The sequence below is a fragment of the Gymnoscopelus braueri genome, assembly GCF_963280865.1.
Source record: "Gymnoscopelus braueri genome assembly, chromosome: 7".
NCBI lineage: Eukaryota > Metazoa > Chordata > Actinopteri > Myctophiformes > Myctophidae > Gymnoscopelus > Gymnoscopelus braueri.
Window position 1 is genome coordinate 41,041,174 of NC_137608.1, and position 11,778 is coordinate 41,052,951.

Genomic DNA, 11,778 nt, shown 5'->3' on the forward strand with positions numbered 1-11,778 from the left:
TTGTGAAGAAACGTATACTGTAGGTCTAGGCTTTAGTTTGCCAGCAGCATCCATCCATACCCAACATCTCAAACTCAATCTGTACAGAATGTTATGTTGTAACATAATACATGACTCCCCAGCCTTATGTGACCCAATGTAAAAGGTTTAATTGGTACATTTCTACTGAAGCAGCTGCCATGGGACCCAAAAATAAAAGGTGCAACTTTTTTCCCTCTAATTATGCAAAAACACAACTTTAAAAAAAATCTTTTTAATTACCAAAATAAAAAGTTCAACATTCCCAAATACAAAGAACAGACCTTGCACACAATTACACCCTTTCCCAGGGAAAGTGCAACCTGCTGAGCTACTGTATTTGATTATATGGGACATCCTTTTCTGAGATAGCAGCAATGTTGACTTTGTGTTGAGTACAGTACAGACTTTGATGTTTTGCAGTGAGCAGGAGATCAGATCATGTAGGTGTTAGGGGAGCATGTCTCAAACCCATAACCACACAGGCAAACAGTCATGCTCTGGTTCTCCAATAGGGACAGACACTTCAAGCAAACCTATGCAGTTATAACGCATTTCAAATCACTTGACAGTAAAACGTAATTCTTTAGTAATAAACTAACCCAATCTGAGGGGCCATTTCAATAATCTGATATTACACATTTTAAATCAAATGGAAAAAAATAGATATATACATCTCAGTGATATTAATATATGCAACTGTACAGCAAGTCATTTTTTAATATACTATCTATACCACAGGTATAGTAAACTTGTTGCTATATCTTTGAATAGTTAGTTCAATATTTTACAACTACATGAAATAAAATTGTCTAAAAGCATTAAGACACTTCAATCCACTCCCAATGATATACAACCACACACAAAAAAGAAGGGGGGGGGGGGAGTAGACAAACCGCATCCAACTCAAACAGAAAACACAGAAGATGATTTAATGAAATAGCACCGTTTTCCTTGTCTCAACACTCACATACTGAAACAGGGTGTGGCAGAGGAGACCATATATTGCCGTTAGTAAAATGTTAAGTGTTTAACTCCTAGAGTGTACAAATAAAACCAAAATGGACCCTTGGAGGTACATTAACACCAAGGATGTTTTACTGTGCATATTGGATTTCAAGACCTCATCTCTGTGATACCGACCAGAGGTAGACTTGATTAATCGTGGTAGATTTTACATCATTAACCATTTCTATTAAGTTGATATGAATGCCAATTATTTGCTGAAGTGACTTAATCAAATATCTAGTCTAGTAGCATGTGAATGATGATGTGTCTTCGTAATTGGAAAAATACATTTTGGGAGCAGTGAGCTCATGTTGCTTTCCCTACTTTGCATAATATTGATATTAACCTTCAAAAAATAAAACAAAAATAAAGCAGTTCAATGTCTAGCAGGTACTCAGGAATAAGATGCCATCATGAAAGACATGCCATCTCAAACACCACTATCACAGGTTATACTTCGCAGTTGCATGTGAGTGGTGGTGCATTAGTACAGTGTGTGATACTACAAAAGTGCTTTCTGGTAGAACATGCTAAATTGGCGATCAACAGCCACACACACTAGCAACCACAGGCAGATCAGAGAAAGAGAGTGAGAAGCATGAAGGGATTTCCCCATTATTTGGCACCTAGTTGACTCATCCTAACTCTATTATGAAGTGAAGCTCCATGTGTTTGTCCTCGACCCTTACTAAGATAAGTCAATTGCAGCAATTGTTCAGAGAAGTGCCCTGCTGGAGATTCTCAGACAATAGAGTAGTGCTAGCTACAGTTCATAGGCAGATCTGAGGGTGAGAAATTGCATTAGACAAGATCGCACGTGGTCGCGTGCCACACATTCCTCTTCAGGTTAGAACACATGTAAGAAAAGCATCACAGACGTTTCAGGAATGAACATGTTACAGATATGTTTAGTAATGGAATGAATAATTAATTACGGATTAAAGTCCTGGGTTATTTTTTTTTCCTTGGTCATACTAGAAAGTCAAAATAAAAAGAACACTTCTCATATTATTTATTATTCAATGTGCAAATAATGTGAGTTATTTTTCAGAGGGTGAAGTGGTATATAAACATTAAACATCCACAAATAAAACATATTTTGGGGCATTAAGGTAAGACTTTGCTGAGCTGCATGGGTGTGGGTTAAGGTACAGTCTGAGTCTCCTAGTGACAAGCCCACACAGACGCATTTCTTCTGTGAAGAAGGATGACAGGTGAGGGGGGTTGGAGCAGTGTTGCAGAGCATTAGGACTTGAAGACATGCACAGCCCTCACCACGTACTGCCTGCATATCGGGCACTCGCTCATCCTCTTGCCACACTTGGTGCATGTGACCATGTGACCACACTCCAGGAGGACGCAGTCTATCACAGCGTCCATGCAGATCCTGCAGAGGCTGTCATCAAGAGTCGTCAGCTGACCCCTGTCACCGTCTGCCATGAAAAACAAAGACACAGAGAGGAATGTCAACATAGTATCATATATACAGTACTAGTCATCCATTGCGTGCAGAGTTTGAGCCCGTCACTTTAGCCTGTGGGTTCAAGCGACCAGAGTCTAATGCCTAATTTATGCTCTGTCGTATGATGGAGTCGCGTGCCAAAATAGCCAATCTGCAAGATCACAATGCTTTGTGAGCTTGTAGATTGGGTATTTTCGTCGCATGACACGTCATACGATGAATTATAAATTAGGCTTAAATATAACAGATTGAATTTCTCATTCAGTTGAGATGCCATACACCCGCAGGGATGACTGTTTACTGCACTTGACATCGTTTCATGCATCTTAATGTTTTCAAAATGTACTGTTACATGCTTTGCTGCAAACCAGATGTACCAATTGGGATAGTAATGTCTTGAACTGAAGTAGAAAGCTTGGAACACTGGATGAGGCACAGCATGAACACTGTAACCAGGTTGTTTTTGTGTTTTCTTTTTTACAACTAAAATAACTCGCCTTAGACAGAATGACTTATCTTGGCACAGTTGTGCTTGGTGTAAGCCACAGGGGAAAAACCAATTCCAGGAAAATGTCATCATCATCTCATTACAGCTTCATGACAAGGTGTTTCCATGACAACTGGACAATCTTTATCACTGACAGGTGTGTTAAGTAAGGGAATGAATGGCCCAAAAATATTGCAATTCTGAGCCCATTTAACATAAGAAACCTAACAGTCAATATAATAGATTTTCTTTTTATCTCTGAGCCGTCAGATTAAACAAAGGATGGTTCATGCTCCTCAATGCTTTCTGTGCATGACAAAGAACAGGTGGACATAATAATGGGCCTCTTAAGTAGAATGGATAATGGATAAACAAATTCTCATTTATGACAAAAGAGAATGCAGTCTATTTCATGGTTTTCCTGATATACCAGCAGAGAGGCTGGCTACTCTCATGCACGATTAAAATACATATCACTCATGTTGGCAACACAGCATGAACCAAGCAATTCAGGACTGCATCACACATGACAACAATGAGCAATGGATCACGGTGAGTACAATGACTGTGGCAGGCAAAGATGACGGGTGACAGTGACACTCGTTGGACAATGGTGTGGGCAAGTCAGATGGCATAAGTGACACACAGGGGCAAAAACAACAGTGGCTATTAGTAAACCTTACCTCCCATGGCACCTCCATTGCAGATAGGAGGTTGAGGTGGATAGGCAACCACTTGTGTGTGTGTGTGTGTGTGTGTGTGTGTGTGTGTGTGTGTGTGTGTGTGTGTGTGTGTGTGTGTGTGTGTGTGTGTGTGTGTGTGTGTGTGTGTGTGTGTGGGGGGGGGGGGGGGGGGGGGGTAGGGGGGGTAGAATAAAGCATGAGACATTAGATCAGTGGTATAGGAGGAAATTCTCATGTGTACTATACCGTTTACATTTTTACATTTAATATGCAGTACATACTGTACATATTCCATTGTGAGCTTGAACATCTGCTATTTTCGGTATAAAGTATAAAGGGGGTGGATTACCTACTCTCCTCTTAGACAAGCTTCATAGACAGTCATAGTCATGCTTCATAGACATGAGATTCTCTCCCTCACACCAAGGTTATTATAGTTTCCTTTTGTATTTAGTTTAGATTTTTATTTCATTTGGCTAGTTTTGTTTTTATTGATTAATATATTTTATTTTGGTTTTATTACTATCCGTATTAGTTGTATTTGTTATTACATTACAAATTGGGATTTGTTAGGGGCAAGAATAGACTAGTTCAGAATAGGTATTACCAAAACACAGCACTTTGTGAAGTCTGTCACAGTCTCAAGAAACCTATTATAGGCTATTTTAGTTCTTTTTAATTTCAGTAACTTTTTTATATTTATTTCAGTTAAACCCCCCCCCCCCCCCCACAGCAAGTTTTCACTTAATAACTCTAATAATAACCTTGTCACACACCCAGACACAGACAGGATCAATCTCTTACCTGCAGTTATAGCACCGCTCACATTTTCCACTGAAGAAAAAAAAAAGACAAATCAGATTCTTTAAAAGAGTAAACATTAGCTTTCATACCATGCTCAATTATTAAAAGGTGCTGTAAGTGATATTTCTTTGGTTAAAACAAAATGTTTTGTTAAAAGGTTATAGCTCTACATTCTAATAGTATTCTAAAATCATTGTTATATAATGAATGTTTGTTCAGTAACAGGGGTCTCCCCATCTCTCCATGTCTTTAATAAACAGAAAATACATTTTCAGTGGCGTCACCAATTTCCTCAAATCATGTAGAGATCCAACTTATCAGCTTCAATTTAATAATTTTCCAATTCCAATTATGTATGCTTTTTTGTTTCATCAATTCCAATTTAATTTTCCTTTACCCTGGATTCCTGTATGAATTCTCTCTTCCGATTGGATGAAATTGGTATACCGAACCTGTAAATGTATTTTTTGTTTACTAAAGATCTGGAGAGACAGGGAGATCCCCGTTTCTTAACAAACACTTTAAAACAGTGAATGCTATGGGAATATAGAGCTATTCAACACGTGTTTTAACAAAAAGGTACGCTCCCGTTAAGGATGTAAATGTTACAGGACAATAAGTAGTACCCACTTGATTTCCTGTTCTCCTCCGTCTCTCTGTACAGCCTGCTGACGCGCTCCACCAGCTCCCATTTCTCACAGCACCCTGAATAGTTGACAAAGTTCCTGGCCAGGATCTCTTTCAGCTGCCGGACCGTCAGGCCCTCGATGTCCCTCAGACTAGAGATGTCCGAGAGGGATGCCCTGGCCCGCCGCCGTGTCTGAGGGCTCACCTGAGTAGACAGCACGAGAGCTGGATGAAACCTGATTGACACTTTGTTATACAACAGAGCAGTGGTTCTCAAACTTTTTCATATCAAGGACCCCCAAAATGATATCTATTTGGCTGCGGACCCCCCCATCTCAAAAATGTTTTGAGCCAGGGATTTTTAAAAAATAGCACATTTACAAGCTCATAGCACGGCGCTATGAGCTTGTATATCTGCTATTTTTGAATAGCCAAAGTATAAAATATGGTTAAAGTGGTTCAAATGATTGTGACGCTACATTAACTTATTTAGCTGGGGACCCCACTTTGAGAACCAATGCAATGGAGTATACATTATGCATTAGTCAACATACCGTAAAGAGACCTGTGCATGCACTCACTCATGGTTCCATAATAAACCATGGAACAAAACAATATCATTTTCTTTATTGGCCCGTTTGGATTTTCATGAATCCTGTTCTAAAATAAAGTCTGGGATTTGTATGTTTTCTATCCGTTATTGCTTTTATTTATTGGGGGGTATTGCACATTAAGGACTTTGTGTCATTTTCTTATTGGGAAGAGGCTGCACTTATTTTGTCAGAGACAAAAGTGTTTCAGATGGTCTTCTAACGACATTTTATGGTGATGATGTGCAATGCGAATCACTTTAGAGAAAGTGTATTACTTTCAAACTGAACAAACCAAAGCATTACCGTTTAATTTCTTCAACCAATTGTTTTTCTTCCATGTGGTGAAAAACTAATTTGCACAAAAAGGGGTGTCATGTGGACTGTGATTCGATGGCAATCACATTATTCACACACACAAACACCCACACATCGTCAATATTGTGCAGAGCATTACTTATGACATTCATTTGACAGGGATTAAAGAAGCTAGTGATCTCTGATCAAGAAACATGAGTATGTAAATACTGTTGCCTTCAGAGAGGGAAATCGTTGCGACTAATACTGAAATTGTTATTGTTATTATTGAGGCTGGGGGGGGTTGCCTGCACGCGATCTAATCTAGCTAATTTGACACTGTTATGTTAATTCTTCATTATTAATTACTTACAATGCATAAGTCGGTTTAGATTCTATTAAATAAGTATTTTTAATCATTTTAACATTTATTTTTATTATTCTAAAATGGGGGGGGGGGTCCAATCTGAAGCTAGGGGGAGACAAATCCCCCCCGTCCCCCCCGGGATCTCCGCGCCGGCATAGCGTCAAGTTATTTATTGTGCAGCCTAGTAAGAAATTAGGTGAAAGATCACCTCAGGAGTACTGGGGTCCAAGTTGAGGAGGGAGACTGATGTGGCATCACCTATATCCTGCAACATAAACAACAACAAACACAGATGTTACTGTCCGCTACAAGGTTAGCACCCTATTACTACGTGGCCAAGACAAGCCAATAAAAGGATTAGGACTAGTCACACCTTGGCTTGAACCATTGATACCTGGGTGGACAACAATACTTCTTACCATCCATTCATAGACAAGCTTACTGCTCCCAAAGTAGAACGGGTACAAGTATTTATAGTGGATCTTGGCTACTTAGAGTCACTCTCTCTCTCGTTAGAGTGGCAACTCTAACGAGAGATTATATCAAACCGCTGTCATTCTTTCTCTCACTTTGGATGTGTTGGACTTTGAGAAAAAAAACTTTCACAAATCTTTCCAAAAAACTGATCTACGAGCTCACAACATACCACATCGCGACATCTGCCATCTCTGACATTATTTAGAGAATGATTTAAGTAGTAGGTTCGGGGGAGGCTTGTCTACAAGAAGTCCAACTAGACGTCAAAATGACCGCAGATGTTTAAAAGTGAAATACAAGCTCGTCTTATCCTCCCATGGTTCACTCTACCTGGTTGGTATCAGAGCTGTCACTCCTGCTGAGTGGTTCCTCCTGAGAGGTAGCGAGGGCAACCAACTCTGTGGCAGACTGGGCGGCTGATGGAGGCGGCGGGGTGTAGAGGGAGCGGGAAGTGAGGCTGGCCGTGTCGGGGTCCTCGTCTTCCTCCTCGGGACCCTGGTGGCACAGCACCAGGTCCACCAGGTCCGCCTTCTCCCTGCAGGTGTCCGTGGGGATGTTGCGCAGCAGCAGGTACTGGCGAAGGTCTTTGACGCGCAGGCGCATGAGCTGCGGCCTCTGGAAGGCCGTGGCCTTCAGCAGGTGACAGGTGGTACAAATGCGCAGATTCTCTTGCAGCACGGAGCAGAGCGAACAGAAGCTCTTCTTACAGTCACAGCAGATATGCTGTGTAAAAAAATAAACAAAAAACAATTGACTGTTGTAAATGTATTCCACCGTTTGTCTGTATGTTTTTCTGATTTTATGTTTTGTGTGAGGACTGCGGACGAAAATTAGCATCTTTGCTAAATCCGGTGTATTTACGTCCATGTGACGTCCATTAATATGCTCTGTCCTGTCCAAATAAACAAATAAAGTAAGTAAGACTGAGGCTTGCTACGAACATGTGGGTTATAATGTAACAATATAGTTGGTCTGCATTCTTTTTCTGTATTTGTCACTGTATATTTGCATATTTAGTGAAATGAGGTATCTGCATTTAACCCATCCTAAGTATCAGGAGCAGTGGGAGCTATGGGGGCAGCGCTTCTGGGGGCAGTTAGGGGTTACATGTCTTGCTCAGGGACACTTCGACACGCAGACCAGGGCCAGGACCGCGAACCTTCTGTGTCCCAGGCGGCTTCTCTACCCACTCAGCTACGGCCGCCACATCGGCAAGCATACGCATTCTGCTGTGCAATTGCTATGTTTGGTATCGTCATAAATCATTCATGGGAGAAGCTAAAAAGATCACGATTCATTTAATACCCAAAATTAGAACATTTTCGCCTACAGTATGTGCTCTTTGCTTTGCAGTATACAGTGTACATGACAGAGGTATAGAGAGCTGGCACAAACAAACCAAGACCTGTGGAAAGCATATCGATGTCAGTACCAATGCTGCATGTTTTAACCATCCACATCTGCTCTGCTACCCCAGACACAGAGGCAGGCTGCAGCCCATTTCTTTTAAGTGACAAACATCAAACAGTAACGAATGCGAGCTGAGGGATTAGATTCTCAGCTGGCATGAGAAAGTGCAGCACAAGGTTCAGACAGCAGTAATTGAATGCTAACCTGCTGCCATAGGAACATAACACTGCCCTCCAAAAAGATGATATTACAGACATCTGCAGCAGTCCTTCTGTCTCTGAGACTGCAACCATCCAGTGGAGCATTCTCACCAAAAATCAGTACACTCAGGACGTATGTTAAAGTTACAATGCCTAAGATTTATGTTTGTTGTCTAGTAATTATATTAATAATTAACCATTAATACTATCAGTTAAACAGTACATTTTATTTTGTGTGTTTTTGTTGGCTTCAGTATTTCCCCCCCCTTAGGCAGCCACCATGTTTTAAGCTGCAAACTGATTTATGATTACTGCCTTATACACGTACCAACACAGAGAAATAATGAACCTTGTGCACTTCAGGAAGTTGCCGTGGGATTTGTCAAAACAATGTCTTCTTGCAGAATAAACCTGTGTTTTGCAATAGATTTCGAATTGAATAAATATCTGAGCTTTACATCAATCAAAAATGACATTTGTTGACTGATGCAATTACGTACTACACACCAGAGCCTTGGATTAGAGAGTTCCGCCAATGAGGGGGCAGAAACAGCCCCGGTCACGTGGTTCATGTAAACTGGAAATAGTTACAAATGCTCATAGACTCCAGTGCATTCCGTAAACTTCCGGTTTAGGGATTTGTCACTATTCGCCAGTAGAATGCTATGTAGAAGACCTGGACCGACAAAGTGAACGGAGATGACGCAACTCTCCTTGAATGGCTCTGCTACACACAACGTCACATGCAGCAAGGAAGATCTAATGGATTGTGACAGCAAACCTTTACAACGCATGTAGGAAATGCATTAATTCAATACCATACATATTGGTTAAAAAAAAAAGTTTTATTCATTAAAAAAAGCCTCAGATTGTAGCTGTAAATTAGGTTACTTCCTATCCTCTTACACAGTACATTTCTTTTACACAATCATATCATATGGTTTAACTATATGGAATGAATTCAAATCCAGTGGTCAGTGCAGAGCCATGGCCAGACTGTAGTAGCTGAATAATTATGCATCTCTCCTTGAGTGTCTCAGAGGACAAATCATAATATTACATATACATTTGTACCATAACCATAACCACTGATTCTGCATTAGAAACATCCCTTCGGAATAGTGGTTTAGATTTAGGCTTATTTCATCTGCACACCTTGGCACTTTCAGAAGAAGGAAGGTGGAATTGCATAATAGTATAATTAGAAATGTATTTTTCAGATTGAATCCAATCCATTAACACCCCCATACACAAATAGGACAGGCTGCCTGCCCCTGTGTTGTAAATGACTAAATAATGTGTATAACCAAATGATTCCATTCTTCCGCCTTAAGTTGGAGTAAACCTACTTCTTGAACATTTATCAACAAAATGTAAAAACTCACACTTGGATTATCTATCACAGGTTAGCCCTGGTTGATTATCGAAGTGGTTCTCAACCTTTTCAGGCCATGACCCCCAAAATAATCAAACTTTAACTGGGGACCCCCCACCCTGATAAGTACTTGGAATTGTAGGAGTTGAGGCCTTACATTAGTTTGACTCGGTTCCACAGATATTGTGAAAATAGCAAAATCTACAAGCTCACAAAGCTTGTTTTTGACCAGTTTTGTTTAACCAGTTTTCATAGTGGTCAAACATGTTTGACCAGTTTTCATAGAATAGCTTGTTGATTACTTTGGATGTGGTAATGGCCTTTTTCTTTTCTTTATTTTTAGGTATTAAAAAAGGTCTTAAACGTCCTTAAATTGTCACTTCACTGTCATCTGGGGACCCCCCCAAAATCATGTGGGGAGTGGGGACCCAACCACTGGATTATCACACAGGCTCTAGAACGTACCTTCCTCCTGAAGACGGAGAAGGCCTGGCCACAGGCCTTGCACACAACACTGGGGCTCCCTGAGGTGGTGGGCGGGTATGTGGAGTATCCCGCACTGGGGGCAAAGCGGAAGGGTCCGGCACCAGCACCAAACCCTGGCTGCTGGCCTCTAACTGCCCCTGTGCCCATGACTTCGTTCAGCAGACCACAGCATGAAGCCCACATGGACGTGGCCCCTGCCTGGCATTCCCAAAAACAGATACCTGTTTATAATGCATTTAAGTTACACGACATATTTTTCTTCAATGAGCTCTCGGGTCTCTACTCTCTAGAGAGTTAGATCCAGACTTGAAGATATGACGTAATAATGGATTGATTGATTGAATACTTTATTAGACAAATGTAAACAGCACGGGTTAAAGTGACAGTCAGACATTTGAGCTAAAAGGATAACACAAAGAAATCCTGGGGACTTGTTTCCATTGTGCTCCTATGTATTCAATTCACCAACATAGCATACATATAATATATTGTAATATATTCAAGTCTGCATCTCTGCCTTCAGGAGAGTCCCATCTGTGCATACCAGAATCAACCTGAAATGAATAGGTGTCGTGCTTTGATACTTATTGCACATTTATATGAGTGACCCATGACCTCATATAAAAGCTGATTGTGGCTGGGTGCAATTCTAGCCTTGGATCAAGACTATCATAGATGTATTTTATGGAGTCTGACTTTTACTTTCGTATTGTATACATAAAAATGTCTAAATCAATAAGATAAAAAATACATCTATGATAGTCTTGATCCAAGGCTAGCTGGGTACAGTTCAAAGCATTTTGCCAAGTGGTTGAAGAGCGTAATAAACAAAGCAGGCAAGCAAAGTAATGTTGGGGGGTGGGGGGGGGGCACCCCATATATTATCAATAAACACTGACAAAACAACACATGCATTTTATGTGGTTCTTGAGATTTAACTATACGATGTTACAGGGATAGAAAAATACACTGAACCCTAAACCATCTGGGGATAGTAAAGTACTAGTCTTGGATCAAGACTATCGTAGGTGTATTTGATCGATTTTTACATTTGCACATCTCTGATGATCAAGATCTGATACGAAAGTAAAAGTCAGACTCCATAAAAAAAATACATCTATGATGTCTTGATCCATGGCTAGTAAGGAACATAATTCAGAGTTGAGACAACATATGTTTCACTTAAACGAATTACGTTACACAGCAAGCAATAGCTAACCTTAATGCCAGCTGGCAGATACAACAACATGAAGCTTGGTTTGCTACGTTAGCTAACGTTAGCCACAACAGTCGAGAGACCAATTAAGGTGTGCTAAATAGAGCCATCATATAAATCAATGTAATCGTACCTTCATTGCCCCAATGTGTGTAATGTGTGAGAACAGATTGATAGTCGAATCATTGCAACAAGGAGCTTGACTTCTTTAGACGAACACGAACTGTCTGTCCTCTTCATTCCCAAAGGCTGCACAGAACCAGCGTTGCCA

The 11,778-nt window shown here is 40.5% G+C and overlaps 1 protein-coding gene across 3 annotated transcripts; it reads right to left on the reverse strand.

Moving 5' to 3' along the window:
- Window positions 1–237: 237 nt before the first annotated feature.
- Window positions 238–11,778, reverse strand: rnf34a (ring finger protein 34a). 3 transcript variants are annotated; one of them, XM_080432555.1, is made up of 8 exons: window positions 11,641–11,778; window positions 10,271–10,489; window positions 7,151–7,543; window positions 6,552–6,608; window positions 5,093–5,294; window positions 4,463–4,492; window positions 3,659–3,709; window positions 238–2,459 (listed from the first exon to the last, which is right to left on the reverse strand). In XM_080432555.1, exons 1-8 carry the CDS (start codon window positions 11,644–11,646, stop codon window positions 2,272–2,274), a joined length of 1,146 nt encoding a protein of 381 aa, XP_080288681.1. In that variant the 5' UTR covers window positions 11,647–11,778; the 3' UTR covers window positions 238–2,271. The 3 variants fall into 3 exon arrangements, with proteins under 3 accessions (XP_080288681.1, XP_080288682.1, XP_080288683.1); XM_080432556.1 differs by having other exon boundaries at window positions 10,271–10,512; window positions 11,641–11,745; XM_080432557.1 differs by lacking the exon at window positions 3,659–3,709.

What these genes read in the sequence shown, in the direction of transcription:
- rnf34a (XM_080432555.1), bottom strand. An exon ending in TGGACCCCAGTACTCCTGAG is followed by an intron (nt 5,295 to 6,551) that starts GTGATCTTTCAC and finishes CTGTCTACTCAG; the next exon opens with GTGAGCCCTCAGACACGGCG. An exon ending in GGAGGAGAACAGGAAATCAA is followed by an intron (nt 4,493 to 5,092) that starts GTGGGTACTACT and finishes TTTTTTCTTCAG; the next exon opens with TGGAAAATGTGAGCGGTGCT.